At 34.8% G+C, this 18,466-nt stretch overlaps 2 protein-coding genes across 2 annotated transcripts in view; both read right to left on the minus strand.

Moving 5' to 3' along the window:
• ccl20b (chemokine (C-C motif) ligand 20b) lies at positions 1 to 2,405 on the minus strand. Its single transcript, XM_016453906.1, has 4 exons — positions 2,173 to 2,405; positions 1,648 to 1,750; positions 693 to 770; positions 1 to 587 (listed from the first exon to the last, which is right to left on the minus strand). The coding sequence occupies exons 1-4, from the start codon at positions 2,273 to 2,275 to the stop codon at positions 551 to 553; spliced, it is 321 nt and encodes a 106-aa protein (XP_016309392.1). The 5' UTR covers positions 2,276 to 2,405; the 3' UTR covers positions 1 to 550.
• A 4,337-nt stretch (positions 2,406 to 6,742) lies between these two features.
• LOC107663664 (mitogen-activated protein kinase kinase kinase 15-like) overlaps positions 6,743 to 18,466 on the minus strand; it is a 30,355-nt gene continuing 18,631 nt past the window's right edge. Inside the window, 12 exon segments of the mRNA XM_016453907.1 lie at positions 6,743 to 7,667; positions 7,670 to 7,725; positions 9,368 to 9,444; positions 9,584 to 9,693; positions 10,078 to 10,193; positions 10,802 to 11,033; positions 11,203 to 11,308; positions 11,650 to 11,835; positions 11,920 to 12,094; positions 13,643 to 13,820; positions 15,305 to 15,313; positions 16,835 to 17,034. Coding sequence (XP_016309393.1) covers positions 7,639 to 7,667; positions 7,670 to 7,725; positions 9,368 to 9,444; positions 9,584 to 9,693; positions 10,078 to 10,193; positions 10,802 to 11,033; positions 11,203 to 11,308; positions 11,650 to 11,835; positions 11,920 to 12,094; positions 13,643 to 13,820; positions 15,305 to 15,313; positions 16,835 to 17,034 — 1,474 coding nt within the window. The 3' untranslated portion in view covers positions 6,743 to 7,638.

Here is an 18,466-nt window from a genome sequence, read left to right on the forward strand (position 1 = left end):
TGTAGTTCATCACAAAAATGCTGAGTGAAATAGTGACCTTTATTTAAAAACACATAAGTGAAATATAACAGAAAACAAAAACAATTTATCTATACAATTGTATAAAATGTTTATTATATTATAAAGATGGAAAAATATTTCCTACTCTGTCATACTGGCACATCTTTAACAGTAGAGGGCAGCACTGACTAACCAAAGGGGCCATTCCACCAAATAAAGACCAAAATACATCAAATATATAATTCCTTTGCATATATTAGTCTTTATAGATGACATTTAAATAGTATTTGAATTAGTAAAAATTGTGAACTTAATTAGTGAGTTAACTTAATACAAAGGGCTATAAAATATTTTGCATTGCAAGAGGCCTAAAATCCACAGTGTAGTAAAGTTACCTTGTATTTTCCCTCCATAAATACTCTGTACAAGAAAGTGCATTTAAGTGATGCCAATATAAAGAATATAAGTTCTCTTTATTAAAGAGTAAAACAGTCCAAAATAATAAAAAATATCTCCAGAAGAGCCTCTGCTTTTTGGTGTTCTTAAAACATTAAAAACCGCTAGTCTTCACTCTTGCTGCCTTCATCCTAAAGGGCACAAAAAATGTTTTATTCCATCAGTTAATTTTCTTAAGGGCACAATATGTGGTAAGACTGCATTCCTTTATGTTAGTGATTGATATGTTCTCATACTTCAGGCATGCAACTCTCCTCTGTGTCCAAGGTTGTGCTGGGTCAGCGCAGATTGATTTTCCTTTCTCAGTTTGGAAGCTGCAATGATGTAAAATACAGTGAACTCTAGCACCAGAGACAACATTATCAGCAGCCTATCTATCAAATCAGTGTCAACACAGCTTATGCATGTGGAATTGCAAATTCACATGATCCTCCTTCTCAACCCCCCAAAATATATAAAGAATACATTATATTATAATAATATTCTATATATTTAAATGTTTTTCTTATATATTCACACATTACACTAATGTGAACACACTCTCAGAATATGCACCCTATAGGAGTAAATAAGATACAAAAGTGTAAATCTTGAAATGGTACTGCTCCAGTGACCGCTTTTGAACCTTTTTTTTCTGAGTGCACACACTCATTCTGTATTATTCTCTATTATATTATCTAAAACAATACTGAAGGCAGCAAAATAACACAGGTGGATGTATAGGGATTTGGTAACAATAGGCAATGCGTTAGGATATAATGAGTTACCAATAAACAAATATTTATACTTTTGTATTCATTTTTCAAAAATTTTGACACGTGTCAAATTTGCAAAATATAAATTATATAGATATGCATGTATTTGTATATGTATAGATAGATAGATATATGCACTTTCAACACTATATGCACTTTATAATACATTTGTAACTTAAAAAAGTGTGTGTGTGTGTATATATATATATATATATATATATATTTTTTGTTAAAGTTTGTCTTCATTTTAAAAAAAGCATAAAAAATGATTTATAGATATGTCATTTGTTCAACATTTCTTTTAAATTTTTTTCTAAATGATAAAAATGTATACAAATTTATATTATATATATATATTATTATATTTGTGCGAGTATGTAAAGGTTGCTTAATTTACATAAATTACATCAAACATGTATGAAAAAATATGACTTACATTATTGCTGCAAGATCACAGCTGCCAGTCATGTTTTGGATAATGTAGCCTTTCAGAATTCCACAGCGTCGAGGGTGTTTCGTGTAACGAAGACAGCAACTCACTGTGAAACAGGAGGGAAAGTGTTATTCTGATGTTCACACATTTGCAGGCTGTGTAAAACGTTCCACTATTGTCTAAAATAAAAATAACAATGGTGAACTGTATTATATCTGCTGTAACAGTAACTGGATCAGAAAGACTTTTACATGCATTGGTTTATCAGACTGCTAATACAAAGGGTTCCAGTATCCATTCAGCTAGGAAAGTCCCAACTGAACACACAATCCATCTTTTCTTATACTAAATCTGTGCCCATGAGCACAAAACACAATCTTTATTTTTAAAGTGAAAATACTACTCCATGCAATCAGTGTGTTAATTCACACAAAATGTCTCAAATAACAGCATGCAGGCAGAACAGTGTTTTAAAAGATCTCTTTACAAGTCTGTTTCACATATTTTGTAAAAAGCACATTCACTCACCTGCATCTGTCTCCACAACAAAAGCGATGAGTATGAGGAAACTCAAAGAGTAGATTTTAATGCAAGTCATCTTTGGATCTTTGGAAGTGCTCCAGTATCTCATAAAGTATTTAAGTGTTGTTAAGAGAGTGGTAATCCACACAGAAATAGTTCTGAAGAGCTTTGGTTGGACTTCACTGATGAACACTCAATTTAAACCTTCATTTGGGATTTCCCCCACCTTTTGGAATTTATGTTCACTCCCCAAATGAAACTCTTCAGATGTGGATACACTGCGGTCGGGGCAGGTGTGCGAGACAGTTGAACTGTAATCTACTTCCTGTTTCCATAACCACATGCCTCTGATTAATGTGTCTGATTTTAAACAAGCAAAGAGTCAAATATTATTCATATGATTCAAAATACTTATTTAAACACTAATTTACAAAAGAATGAATTAATTTAAAACATTTTATACAAATTTTCTCATTTTAGACATGCCTTTAGGAATATTTTGTAATACACACCTGTGATTATAAATACATTATAAATACAATCAATCAACCGACTGATTCATGAATTCAAGAATCCGTAAATGAAATATTCATAGATTAAAAAAGGATTTGTATACATCTGTACGTCTGAAAAGGACATTTCTAAATTATTTACGTTTTAGATGCTATCAGTGTTGATAGTGTTGACAGTGTAAACATCAGTGTTGTTGAAGTGTCTATGCAAACTTAAGTAAATGTATGTGGTAAGCATTTACAGTTATCACACCCTATTTTACATAAATTATATGTCAGTTAATATTTTATCTGGGCAATTAGAGACTTCCGCTGAACGTGTCACTTGATTACACTTATATAAAGGATTTACACTTATATAAAGGCGGATATTTTGAAAAATTTCTTCTTTTTTTTTGTCCATACAATTACAAATAGGATCTAGTATTGTCTTGGACCCTAACTTACTCACAAATGTGAGTAAATGATGACAGAATTGTCATTTTTGGGTAAACTGTCCCTTTAAGGAACAAACACACTTATTGGAATACCTGTTTTTATTATTTAACTTGGATTAACAAAACTTAACAATAGTTTGAAAGGAGATTCAGGCTCAGATTTCAAGTGTCGCTTGTGCTTTTAATCCTTTTCACCCTGATCAACTCGAAATATGCCTAGTTTAAAGTGGTTCTAGTCTTACATTGAGATATTTGCCTTGATGAAAAGCTTTGTGCGGTTCATTTTCTTCATTGCAGTTCTGCTGCTCTGTGCAAGATATCGGTTGTCATGCTAACTTCTAATATTATTCAAATAGAGAATAAATTCATCAGTAAAAGTCAAATGAATTACATGTGAGTGAATAAAGCAAATTAAATACAGTGTTGCATGAATGAATCTGCAAGAGAACAAGAGAAAGTAGAGGACAGAAGTGATGGTGCTGATGAAGAAAACATGATAGATTTCTGTTATAAATGGGTGGATATTATTTTACTCCAGGTGTCACCAATTCCATCAACTCTAGTTGGTGTAAAATGTGCAGAAATGAATGATTAACTCATTAAAAATAGCACTGGCTAATTTTGGATGTGCCCTTTAAATATTTTTAATAGTGAAAAAAGTAAAATCAAAATGTACAATTTTGCATCTGGGCTTAAAGTAGTTTGTCCCTTCTTTCTTTTCCAGCTATTATATGTATTTTGCTTACGCAGAAGTCTAAAATTAGGAAAGTGCTAAATTTAGATGCCCTTCAGAGCTATAAATAGCACCCAGAAAAACATTTCAATAATGTTCTGCATGTGAGAACAATGATAAGTTCAGAAGTTTAGGTATTACGTAGATGTGACAGGATCAAAAATGCTGATGAAATAGAATGTAGAAATACAATTCTGCATTTACATATAGAACAAGTCAAAATAACATTCAAATATTTGTTTGCCATAAGGTCATTTTGAGGGGTTTTGACTATTTTTGTAGAGCTTTAAGCTATTTTTAAGTATTTTAAGTTTGTATGCTTATTATTTGTGAAACAAGTTCCTATATTTATATTTGTTTATATTATATTTATATGGTATATATTTATATAACCTGCATTAATTTGAATACATTTTTAAATGTATTATGCTAAATATATAATACATATTTATTGCCATTAAATGTATTTTAGCCATTTAAAAATAAAGTGCAAACTGCATGATTCATGCAATCAACTGAACACTAAAAATGAATAAACGTGATTTATAAGTATTTATATATACTTATTAATATGACATTTATCTCGATGTTCGCCTAACCACGTGAGTACTTGAATAACCTTCTAAAATCTTAAAATGCCCTTTGCACTAAAGGTTCTTTATAGCAGAAAATGGTTCTTCAGATCATTAAAATGTTCTTCACACCAAGACAAAATTGGTTCTTTTAAACAGACAAGTAGACAGCAACACTGTGAAGAAGGCATTTTGCAGCACACATAATCTTGCATGATTAGTGTTTATCTTTGAGGAAATAACTTGAATACCAAGTTTATTTCCATGACAGTTGTTTGAATGCCACACATTTTTGCAACATGGCTAACTCATTTGATAACTTCTCATAAAATGGTTCGAGTCACACAGATCACTTGCGCAGATGCCCTTCCCTCCTTGAACTTTAACTTCAATTTAAGAATAAATTATATTTAGAGGTAACCAGAGCTTCAGAAAGAATCTGATCAACAATTTGCTTGCATCCTTATCCTTTAATTTATTCCTGTGATGCAAAGCTGAATTTTCATCAGCCATTACTCCAGTGTCACATGATCCTTCAGAAATCATTCTAATATGCTGATTTAATATCAAACCGTTTTTGCTGCTTAATGTTTTTTTTTTTTGGAACCTGTGATACTTTTTTCAGGATTCTTTGATGAATTAAAAGTTAAAAAGAACAGTATTTATTCAAAATAGAAATCTTTTGTAACAGCACTGTATACTTTTTAGTCATAATACATACAAAATGAGAGTTCCAGCTACAGTCATTTTGAACACAACAGCCCACATATTTGGGTGTTTGTGTAAATTCTTACATGAAAGGACTTGCATGACTCCTGTCCGATAACCCTGATGCTTTCATACTGATCTCATATATTTTTAACACATGAAATTCCATGCTTATACTGGCACTGTAGTATCTGTGCATAATTCAAATTGTGAGATTATTCTCTTGTTGCAACTATGAACGATTGCTACTATGGCCGTCACTTATAATGAAATCCTCTGTTCTGAGAATGAGAAAAATTCCCTCCTAACTTCCCTAAAAACTGTCCGCAATAACCACTTCATTTGGATAGCTGAGCATCAAATATGACAACATGCACAAAACAAGGGGATTTAATTTCTAAATTAGATTCGGCGTAAAGAAATGACGCATTGGTCACTTTCATTTAAATGTTGTTTCATATGCAAACATTCAATTTAGGCTAATGCTCGCAACAATTCAGTGAGAACGAAACAACAGACTATTTCTTAAGTTCAAAAAAGCCAAACAACATAGAAATATGTTACCTGCCACATGCACTTTTTTCCATGTCATGTGATAGCATTGTGTGAGGCCCAGGTGGAAATGCGTGTCATTTTTTACTTAAAAACTTCCTCTCCACAGCAAGCTGCCTGCTAAATCAAGAACCACTGTGACCGGATGAGTGAAGCAGATAGACTCATGATCGATTCATTTTGATTGAAAAACTTTCCAAATATGACGTGTTTCCAGAGAGCAGTTGAGGCTAATTATGCAAAATGGACATGTGTGAAATGATGTGTGAGGATTAAAATGCAGATCATTAAAAAAAAAAATCATTTTCCAAAACATGACGTGTTTCCAGAGAGCAGTTGAGGTTAATTATATTTGCGAAAATATGCAAAATGTGCAGGTGTGACCTTTAGGTAAAATCATATCACACTGTCAGAAAGCATAAAAATAACGTTGAATCTAAAACAATAAGCTCAATCACAAAAAAAAACAATAACACAGGGACACATTTGAAAATGTATAGAAAACACTTTCCTTTACATGATACAGAACAGGAAATGTTACAGTAACAATATAGGTCCTTTTAAAATATTTCATTTCCATTTCATTCTTAAGTCTTTTTAAATAACTTAACATTTATTGTTTTTAAATGTACGTCTTTTCCTTTTGACAATGTTCCCAGCGATTGCAACATTTTCCACAGCTTAAACTATGCCAAATATTTGAAGGCAGTCAAATGACTTGCTTTAGCTAATAACTGCCATGTGACATTTAATGGGAAAACAATTTGTTTCAGCCGTTACAGTAGCTCAGCCTTTTGCACGTCTGAACTTTATTCACCTGAAGTGTTCTGCAATTCAGAGAAACAAGTTGTCTCCGACACAGCCTGAAAATCCAGTTCACAAATCATTTAAGTCAAAAGTCAGAGAAAAGTATCGTTCATCGTCATATCACTTTCGGTGCACACAGCAGAGAAATCATTTAAATAGCTTAGACGGAACACTGGTGCTCAAAGTGCTACCGTTCCCACAATAGTTCGACGTGTACAAGTCAACATTCAAACACGGCAGGTGAAAAGTTCAAACAAAAATGAACGAACAAATCATATATAAGAATCTGTAAATCCTGGATAAGCACTTTTGGTGCTTTGATCCATTCAGACTATAGAATGGCTGAATGAACCTGAATTTGAACTGCTACTGACACAAAAGGCCACTTCATTCTTAAGAAAGAGGATATATGTTTGTGGAACGTGGTTGGCGGTTTAAGAAAACCACTTGGTATGCCTTCAGCAAGCCTGGTCTTGCACATTTTTACAAAAAAAGCAACTATTGAGTGCCATAGCTACTCAAGTTGCAACTGAATGTTATGACTAGTTCATGTTTATTTATCTACATACTGGGGTAATTACATCCAAACTTATCAAAATACATCTAAAAGAGGCTCTTTAGCCCTGGTCCGAGAGGTGTGTGGTCATTTTGTACAGACAGTTCCTCAAAAAAAAAAAAAACACATACATAATGTTTTATAATGAATAATACATTTTCCAGATTTGTTAAGCTAAAACAAATATAAACATAGATTTTCTCTCATTTAAAATGGCATGATCTGAAGTCCTACATTAAGTAGGTAACACTGTTTTGCTCTGCCGTCCTAGGCCCATTCCCAAGTCACTTGGAGAGGGTCACATGACCCCTCTTGTCCTGGCAGTGTAAAAAATCGGAAAGTGCAGTCTTTCCTAGATAGAGCCGTTTATATCCTCATTGCTTTTCCTATTGAAATCGAATGGAAATGAGATGGAGAGGCTGAAAACCTATACTAAAAATAGCACAAAAACATTAGGTCATAGCTGTCAAACTGGGGCAGAGCATGACATAATTACAAGGTTTGGGCCAGTAAGGGTCTCTCATTATAGGGATGTTTGTGCGAATGTATTATAATGCTGGCTCAGGTGTCAGTCAACAGCAACCTCTCGCTGCTTTCATCCTTCTGAATTTCCCTCGTCATTTTAAGCCCTTTATTACGGTGTCTCTGAATGGCTTTCCAGATACAACACAGCGCTCCTCCCCTATAGTGGGAAATAAATTAAATATTTTTTATTAATTGCAGACAACTTAAGCTAGCAGAATAACTACAGGTGTACACTTCTGGGCCAAAAAAATGGGCCAAACCGGAAAATGGCTAAACTCTAAGCTTCAAATGGACTTAACCACAAATTACTTGCAAGAATTTGGCACATGCATTCCTTAAAAAGCCATTGCTGTCTCAGAAAAGCATCAAAGACAGAACAAAGATGAATGCATCTCTACCACAGTGAAGCATGGAGGAAGATGTGTTATGATGTGGGGAGCCTTTTCAGCTGCTGGTACTCGTGAGCTGCTTCACTGTGAAAAGTCAAGTACTGCTTTGGAGTATGAAAGAATACTGAAGAATTGAAAAGTAGTCTAAAGAGAAATGATCAGATGTTATTTTTCAACAAGAAAAAATGCTCCTGCCTACACTGCAAAGACAACCAAGAAGTGGCTTGAGAACAAGTCCATCAGGCTCATGTTTTGGCCTGGTCAGAGTCCAGATTTGAACCCCATAAAGAATATTTGGTCTCTCATTAAACTCCAACTAACTGAGAGAACATTTTTCAGCTACTCGTGAACAGTCTGAAGCCATCAATATTGAGTGGAACAACACTGACTCATCTTCCTGTAAAAATTAGTGTGCAAGTTTACCCACACAGCTTAAACATTTAAAGAAAACAAAGGGAAAAGCTGTCTAGCACTAAATTACTTTATCTACAGTATTTGCGAAGTTCTTGCTAATTTCCAGACCAGTGATTTGTGGTTAAAATGGTAAAACATGCACAATTAAAAGTACCATTTTGGCTTGGCCCATTTTTATTTTTTTTGTAGTTTACATATATAAATGATGAATATCAAATGTATATAAAGTCAATATAAGTCTATATAAAGTTGAAATATCCTTTATTATAAATATATTTTACAATAGATTAGATTTAAATAAATAAATGAAAAAAAAAACAGTCAAAGGTTTGTGGTCAGTAAGATTTTTTTTGAAAGAAATGAAAACTTTTATTCAGCAAGGGTGCATTAAACTGATCAAAAGTCAGAGTAAAAACATATAATGTTACTAAAGATTTCAAATAAATGTTGTTCCTTTAAACTTTCTATTCATTAAAGAATCCTGAAAAAAGGTCACAAATTTAAGCACAACAGTTTTCAACATTGATAAAATGTTAAAAAGAAATGTTTTGCATCATGTGACACTGAAGACTGCAGTAATGTCTGCTTTAAAAAACATTAAAATAGAAAGTTCCTTTGAATTGTAATAATTTTCCATAATATTACTGTTTTTACTGTATTTTTCATCAAATAAATGCAGTCTTAGTGAGTATAACTTTGACTTCTTTCAAAAACACACCAAATTTTTGAACTGTAGTGTATATAAATAGTAGAAATGTTTAATATTACAAATATTATATATAATTTCATTTATTCAAAATGGTTCCAGTTATTTATTATATTTAATATTATTATAGAAAACAATAATAATAGGTCCAGTTATTTATTTAATTTTATTATACTGTATTTATTCCATTTAAAGTGGCTCACCTGACTAAAGAATTAGGGCCACATTATGCAAAGGAAGAGTATACACAATCAATCACTCACTTGGACATTTACAAATTAAGCCCTCACCTAAGCCTCAGGCAGCGCAGGTCTTCTTTTGTAACATCGCAAAGAACGTCGTTGAGCGTAAAATCTTCTTCAACAAACTTGTCAGACACAGACAGAAACCACAAGAACTTGGAATGAATCTTCAGTTTCTTTATTTATGGAAATTTAAAAAAGTGAGTCATTTTCTAATCGTGGGAAAGACACGATATAGACAGTGTTCAGTGTGATATGTTTCACCTTGTCTATGGTGTCAGATTTGGCACCCTGCTCCTTCAGCCAATCAGTGAGCTTCTTGTCAGGCTCGGGATGTGCGGCAATGTGAAATATAGAGGGGGTTGAGGGCATCTCTGTTGAGGGCAAAGGACGGATGTAGGAATATTAAAGCACAGATGCTAAGATCTATCTAGACAGCATTTCAAGACTCACATTCGCATTTGAAATGTTACTTATTGGGTTGTCATTTCGAAAGTTGGTAGGTAGGTAACAGACATTACGGCGGCTCACTAGTTTTCTTTTAACAGAACTTGTATTTGTTTTGTCCTATAAACTGGTTGCAAACAACTCTAAAGGTCAGAACAGGACACTGGAAATCAGAAAGAGGTGAGTTGACACTTTCTCTATTACCTTAGCATACAGACATGCATGTGATTTCAGTGTAAATAAAGACAGAGTGAATGGCTTATAAGTGAGTCTAAATCAATAAATGTGTGTGATTTAGTTGCACAACTAACCTGCAGAAGGCTGTTGTCTGATCCTGATAAGCTCAATGTCGTGTACCCGCTGTTGGAGAGTTTGTCTCAGTACCTGCTGATATTCTCTCTCCTTCTGTACCAGTTCTTCAAGCAGCCTGAAGAGGGCGACATAACATTGAAACACTCTCCCTCAAACTACTGAAGCATTAAGATCACATTTCACTGACTAAATCCAACAAGAAAAGACAAAACGTCATAAAACTATTAAGCGCTACATTCAGAATCCAAAATTAAAACTGGAGGCTGTTTTATCTTGTATATAATGTGCAAAGAGTAACAATGACCTGTGCTGTTTTTCACAAAAATACAAAGTAAAACAAGTAAAATACACACTACAGTTCAGTAAGTTTATTTTGAGAAATTAAGTATTAATTTACTGTATTATTCAGAAAAGTGTCAAGTGTCATCAAAAGTGACAAAGACATTTCTGTTTAAAGTAAATGCTGTTCTTTTGTACTTTTTATTTATCAAATATTCTTGAAAATATTGAACTGTCATGTATATTTGTAGTAAATAATGTGAAACACAGATCCATGACTGGGAACAAATATTTAGTATTTTTAGCTAATATTTTGAGTATTTTTTTCCATTCACTCACCATTGGAAAGGGTGGAAAAAGCGTATTTTGTGTACTGTTTATATTTAACTGCCTTAAATAGAATGATGTTAAGCGTTTTTTTTTTTAAGGAATCATAGTGTGTACCTGCTGGTTTCCTGTTTGAGGCGTCCAAGCTGGGCTCCCAGCGGGTGCTGTGGCCGCTGAACCTCATGGGATATGACTGAACTGAGGGTGCTGACTCCAGACGTGAGGGCTTGATCTTCCTGGGTCGTACGTGCCACTGATCCAAAGTCCCCATCATCCTCTTCATCAACTTCATCTGCGTCCTTATCTGCACCCTCACTTTCCGATGCAGGCCCGAAATGCGTCAGTAGCTCTAGAAGAGAGACAGATGCAAAATGAATCACACAGTTTCTTTGATGTTCCTCAGAACAACAAGTCCTCTGGTTTCTATTTTTCCTTCCCTCTCTCTCTCTCTCACACACACACACACACACACACACACACACACACACACACACACACACACATACACACACACACACCTGGAATTAAAATCGTAACAGCTGCCTGTACAGCCCGTCTGATGATGTTGTCCATGGCAAACATCCAGTGTGGTTTAATGTGGTGGTTCCTCAACACTTTATTTACCTGAAACAATCAGTGATGAAAGAGGAATTTTAATCTCATCACTCTCAAACCAAACACAGGAGCATTTATTTGAAAAATAATTTTTTATAACATTATAAATGTCTTTACTGCGTGCTTCCTGAATAAAAGTATTCATTTATTTATAAAAAAAAAATATCTTCCTTATCTCAAACTTATTAATGGTACTGTATGTCCAACATCGGTATTTAAGGTTTTAAAAATGTATATTGCAGCATAAATAGGATTTTATCAATAGTGGATCATGCCTGGGTAGGAAACTGAGATTGTATACTGTACAGTAGCAATCGAAAACAATACTATTTATACTGCAGTCAACTCACAGAGTCCTGGAAACCAAACAGAACCAGCTGGATCTGGTTGATTGATGTGCTGTCGAAGTCCAGGTCCAGCTTGAGTTTTGAGATAGTCATTGCCATGACACGTCGCTCAGGGCAACGTATAAAGTCCCGTAAGATGCAGATGATCTGTTTAATGTGGTCCACTGACAACTTCAGCTCCTCCTGACCCTAAAAGACAAGGACACAATCCTCATTGTATGATTCAGTCCATACACCACTAACACACACAATCAACTACGCAGGGATACACACCTGGATGTGGTTCTCCATGAGGTTGGACGTCACCTTATCCTGGTCCTCATTGAGGACCTTGTAGAGTATGGCACGTCTTTCACTGTCTTTCTTCAGCAGGAAGAGGCCAGAGTCGCTGTTCTCAGAGGAGGCTGGAGAGCTGCGGTCTTCTGCTGTAGGACTCTCATCTGGAACACTGAATCACACACATTTCACACTGATTCACTAAGAAAATATGAATCTAAATAGCTTCATGCAGATGTAACATTATGTACAATACAATATTGTTCAAAAGTTTGGAGTCGTTAGGACTTTTTCAATGTTTCGGAAAGATGTCCCTTATGCTCACCAAGGCTGTATATATATATAAAATAATAATAATATAATAAATACATAAAATATATTAAATATTATTATTTAAAAATTGTATATATTCCTGTGATGGCAAAGATCAATTTTCAGCATCATTACTTCAGAAATAATTCTAATATGCTGATTTGCTGCTCAAGAAACATTTCTTATCAATCTGGAGAGCTGCGGTCTTCTGCTGTAGGACTCTCATCTGGAACACTGAATCACACACATTTCACACTGATTCACTAAGAAAATATGAATCTAAATAGCTTCATGCAGATGTAACATTATGTACAATACAATATTGTTCAAAAGTTTGGAGTCGTTAGGACTTTTTCAATGTTTCGGAAAGATGTCCCTTATGCTCACCAAGGCTGCATTTATTTAATCAATAATACAGTAAACATTTCTTATCAATGTTGAAAACGGTTGTGCTGTTATTTTTCAGGATTATTTGATGAACAAATTTCAAAAGAATATCATTTATTTGATGTAGAAATCTGCAGATACAATATAGTAGTCATTCAGTACCATGTTTTATCATCTGATGCCATCACTGTATCATGTACCTTTTTATATTTTATTTTTTTAAGGCAGCACTATCAATAAAAAAAATCACAATCTCTGATTGGATTTTACAAAACAAAACAAATATTAAATTAAAGCAGAAAGGTGGTTATATTAAGGTGTGTTTCACTCATAGGTGATCTCTCATACTTGTTGAGCTTTTAAAGGTCAGTTTAGGCAAATTAACTAACTTTGAATTTAACCGTGTTAAACATTTAATTCACTCAAGTATCAGTGTTAACTTTAGCAGCCAAAGTATATATAAATCTGGAGTGGTGATTAAAAAACATGATTTCATTTGAGGAAAGAGGAAACGTGGTTAATGTGTGACAGGCAGCCCTGTGATTTGGTGTGTGTGCATTGAAACCGAGGTCAAGTGGTCTGTAAAGTCTTCATGGGATTATTTTATGAACAACCAGAGAGTACCTGCTGTAAAAGGCATTATCTCATTACACACACGTACATACACCTGCCCAGAAACCACGGCCCAGCACACCTGTCTCCTCATTCCACCGCGTTAATTAAACAGCGTTTCCAAGGAGTTGACTAGCTGTCAGGACAGGCCTCAGCGCTTCATGCCCAGGAAGTTGATTTACTGTTGGTCTGAGAGCTGAAGCGGCCGCGGATTCTCAAGCTCCGTAAACACAGTCACGTCATTAACATTCCAGATGCTAATCCAACGCTCACATAAGCACATACATATACACACTTTCAGCTATGGCTGACCACTGCGTGACCTAAACTCGTCTGGACCGGTTAGCGGACACTTGTTAGTCTTGATGAGGGCTCTGTATTCACCTTAGTGCTCATCTTCTGAGCTCACCTGAGGAAGTTTGAGTTGGGTGGTTTGATGAGGTTCTCTGAGCTAGAGCGTTTTTTCTTCTCAAAGAACACATCTTGTTTGGAGTCGCAGTCGGGAGACACAGAGCCTGGTTCACTGCTGCTGCTCCCTGCGGCCTCCGTCTGCAGCTGTACTGGTAATGAAACACTGCGGATGTAGTCTAAAGGGAGGAAAACACAAACACGCATGGTCATGTGTTTACACACACATATGCACTTAAAGACAATCATTCAGACAGACTAAAGTTTCACAGCATTTTTGGCTTTTATTTCCCCCCTGAAGTTTAAATCTTTGAAAAAATATGAACACGAAATATCTTTTTTTTTTTATATATAAAAGTCAAGTGTTATATTTTTAATTAATTTTACACATTTTATTTTTTATAATTAAACATTATATTAGAGCTGCCAATGCAAAATGTTCATTTTCTGTTATTAATTATAAAAAAAGAACAGTAAATCATGCCTCCTATAGGCCAAAAATAGACTTAAGGTCAATGATATGGAAATAAAACCAACAATATATTCACTTCTAAAGTCGCATTTTGTAATGCCTGTTCAGTGAGAAACAATAAATACCTTAAATAAATGTCTTAAATATATTTTCATTAGGGTTTTTAAATCAGATAATATTGTTATATGAGATTAATTAAGTGGATTAATTAAAACAATAAAACCTTTTAATTGACAGCCCCAATTTAATTTAACCTGCTAGCATTCCACTGTACCAACCACAGTACACTGCGTGTTTTACGCGTTTTAGACAATTTTTACAGGAATGCTAAGGGGTTAATTTAATATACTATGGCCTGGTTTCACGGACAGGGCTTAGACTAAGCCAGGATTAGGCCATAGTTCAATTAAGACATTTAAGTAATTTTTCATAAACGTGCCTTAGAAAACACATTACTGGTGTGCATCTTGAGCCAAAACAAAGGCACTGATATATTTTAAGATCAGTCAGTGCAAGTTTCTTTCAGTTGACACAGCTCAGGCTTACATTTTAGTCTGGGACTAGGCTTAGGCCTTGTCTGTGAAACCTGTCTGGTAAATATTTCTATCACATATATAATAGCACAATATGGTAACATTTTACAATAAGATTCGACTTGTTATTTGTCAGCTACAACAGTGAATATGAACTAACAATGAAAAATACTTTTAAAGCATTAATTAATCTAAGTTAATGTTAATTTCAACATTTACGAATACATTATTAAAATCAAAAGTTGTATTTGTTCATATAATGGACCTGAGCTAACAAGAACTAGCAATGAACAGTTTTATTAAATAATGTTATCAAAGATTAATAAATACTGAAACAAATGTATTGTTCAACTAAACTAACATTAACTAATGGAACCTTATTGTAAAGTGTTACCCACAATGTTACAGATTTTTTAACTCTTCCAAAAAGCTTCCACAGTAAGTTAAAACACTGGAACCAAATTAATAGTAAACCACAGAGAAGAGAAGGCAAATCAAAAATCAAGAGAATGAAGAAAAAGATATGACACAAAGAACCAATGAGAGCACACAAGGAGCATACACTTCAGCACCATCACCAGTAACCAGCAAGACACCAATGATTATGAGCTTATGATCCTCAAGAACACACAAGGATACATAGATGGTGGATACAAACCTTGCCACACTGTTACACAGAGAATCCAAGCCAAAGCAGCCGATTGGATGGCATTAAGGAAGAAGGAGATATTGATTTATTAATATTTAGCCTGTACTATAATGTCTAATGAACAAAACTGGGAATACACCAGGCCTATAAAGCAATTTCTTTGCTCCAAATCCTAACGAGTTGTCTCTGGAGGCATCACATGTGTATTTCCAGATACAAACGCTGTTCCAAATTATACCTGAACCTAAAAGGAGACTTGAATGTTGATTATAAACTACTGTTCAAAAGTTTAGGGTCAGTAAGATTTTTTTTTAAAGAAATTAATACTTTTCAGCAAAGATGCATTAAATTAATCTAAAGTGACCGTAAATACATTTAAAATGTTACAAAAGATTTATATTTCAAACAAATGCTGTTCTTTTGAACTTTCTATTCATCAAATAATCCTGAAAAAAGTTTTATCACTGCATTCACAAAAATATTTGGCAGCACAACTGTTTCAATATTACATTTCTTGTGCAGCAAATCAGCATATTAGAATGATTTCAGAAGGATCATGTGACACTGAAAACTGGAGTAATGATGCTGAAAATTCAGCTTTGCATCACAGGAATACATTACATTTAAAAAAAATATTAAAATAAAAAAGGTTATTTTAAATTCACAATATTACAGTTTTTACTGCATTTTTAGCCTTGGTGAGCATCAGAGACTTCTTTCAGAAACATTAAAAAACCTTACTGACCCCAAACTTTTAAATGGAAATGCAAATATATAACTTCTATTTAATTTGAAAACAAAAAAAATTAATAAAAATTAATGTAATTAAAAAGTTTAACCAAATACATTAAAAATGTCACCAAATATCTGTGTGGGTTGTATATTTTTACACTTACTAGAATGTCAAGCCATTAGCTTAGCAACACGCTAACATCAAACTATTGTACGATTCTGTGTAAAAAGCTATTTAGGTTGCTCACTATGTAGAGAGTTTTTCAAATCAATAAGTTTGGATAGCAGTAAGCAGCTCACTAGAAATTGGATCAGAGCTTGTCACTCACTAACATTCCTCTGACAATGTCAAAGAGAAATCGTGAACGTTTTCTGAGAAAGCAGAGTGCATGTTTGTGTGAAACACCACACCCTGAGAATGCTTTTCATGGACAGCGGGATAGCTGACATGTGCGGCTGGATGGAAACCATTTGTGAAGGTAGTGTGAGGTCTTATTGTTGATTTTCCCAGGTCCTGTTGTTCCTACTCATCTTTTGTGTAAGTTCAATCTGGACTGTAACCGGCCAGCTGAGGGCAGTTTGGACCTGTTGCGAGTATCCTAGACAGTGGCGAGATGCAGGCATGCTGGGCTATGGGTTGGGGGGAGTTTGTTCGCAGCTCTGAGAGTTTGCCTGCGAAAAATGTTCTGTGTGCTCTCACAAGGCCCTAAATGCCTTACACACCATGGATGTGACCAGAAGGATCAACCCAGGTCTCATTATTATCACAGCTGCAGAAAGCATGTTAGACTTGGTCAGAGACATTACCTGAAGGTTTGAAAGCGATCTTGTTCTTTTTGCCTTTAATGTTTTGACGCAGGAATGGATCCTTGAGCAGGTCCCCACCCGTTGCTCGTTTATTCGGGTCAGGCTCAAAGCATGCAAGAATGAAGGATTTGGCCTCTGACGAAAGAGACTCTGGGATCTCTGGATGGATCTTAAACATGCCCACCTGGTACAAAGAGAACAGAAATTAATGGAGGAGATGATTTTGATTAAAGGGGTCATATGATGTGATTTAAATTTTTCCTTTCTCTTTGGAGTGTTACAAGCTCTTGGTGCGTAAAGAAAATCTGTAAAGTTGCAAAGACTAAAGTCTCAAATCCAAAGAGATATTCTTTATAAAAGTTAAGAGTCAACCACGCCTACCTAAAACGGCTCGTTCTAACACGCCCCCACATGTCTACGTCACGATGTGGAAAGATTTGCATAACGCCGCCCAAATGTTCACGCAAAGAAAGAAGGCGTAACTTTTATTCTCGCTGTAGTATTGTTGTTGCCGCCGCCGCCATGTTGTGAAGATGCTGTGTGTTTCGTTGTGAAAGCGAAACTACTTTGTTTGGCCTTCCAAAAGAGGACACAACTAGAAATCAGTGGTTAAGTTGTATTTACAACACTGGTCCGGAACAGTTCAACCCAAATATTCAGATGTGTGCAGCGCATTTTACGGAGGATGAGGACTGTTTCCTGTAGGGGTGCAACGGTTCAACTAACTCACGGTTCAGTTTGTATCACGGTTTTAGAGTCACGGTTTCAGTACGGTTCGGTATGTGCTATGTTTAGGGAAAAAACTATATTGTCAAATAAAAATAAAGAAAACAAGAATAAATAATCTAACTACAAGCAACAGCACAAATAAATAAACAGTGAAAAAATATACAAATAAAATAAACAGTGCTTTTCAGTTTTTTTTAGGTCTAACATAGTTTTTAGGTACAGAAATAGAATAAATCAAATGTAAAATAACATTGCATATTTGACTGTATAAATTAAAGATTAATCCTTATTAAAGTTACAAAAGTTATTCAATCAAGAGCAGTGAGTGATTTCTTTGTACTCACCAAGACAGGCATTTTGACATAATTTTTGAGTGAATTTGTCCATTCAAACACAATACTTCACAGAGAGCTTAAAGCAGCACTATGTAACTTTTAGGCGCTCTAGCGGTTCATAAACAGAACTGCACACATCCCGAGAAAAGAACATTCCAACCGGAGCTACTTCTCTAAGTTTATGTCTATGGCGATTCACGCAGGTATGTGTTACTCCGCAGCGGTGATGACCCGACCAGGCTACATTTAGCAAATTTTGAACACAGAAAAAGTTACATAGTGCTGCTTTAATATTTGCTCGCGTTCTGAGATGCGGGTTCACACGCTTCGGATGAGCGTCCACACAGATCTTCTCACTGCGCAGTAGTTTAAACACAGATAGCAACGTGTGCTGTTCACCTGCGCTATCAACTATCAACACCGGCATAAATGACAGTTATTCCAGCATAAAGCACTCGCATTGATAAAAGAGTGACTTGTTACTTGTTTTATTGTTTTTTTTCTCTCTCATCGCTCTTATTGTAATGTATTGGGAAGCCAGAATTTGTATCCATCAACAGAAACATAC

This window comes from Sinocyclocheilus anshuiensis, unplaced genomic scaffold (assembly GCF_001515605.1).
Source record: "Sinocyclocheilus anshuiensis isolate Anshui unplaced genomic scaffold, SAMN03320099.WGS_v1.1 scaffold928, whole genome shotgun sequence".
Lineage (NCBI taxonomy): Eukaryota > Metazoa > Chordata > Actinopteri > Cypriniformes > Cyprinidae > Sinocyclocheilus > Sinocyclocheilus anshuiensis.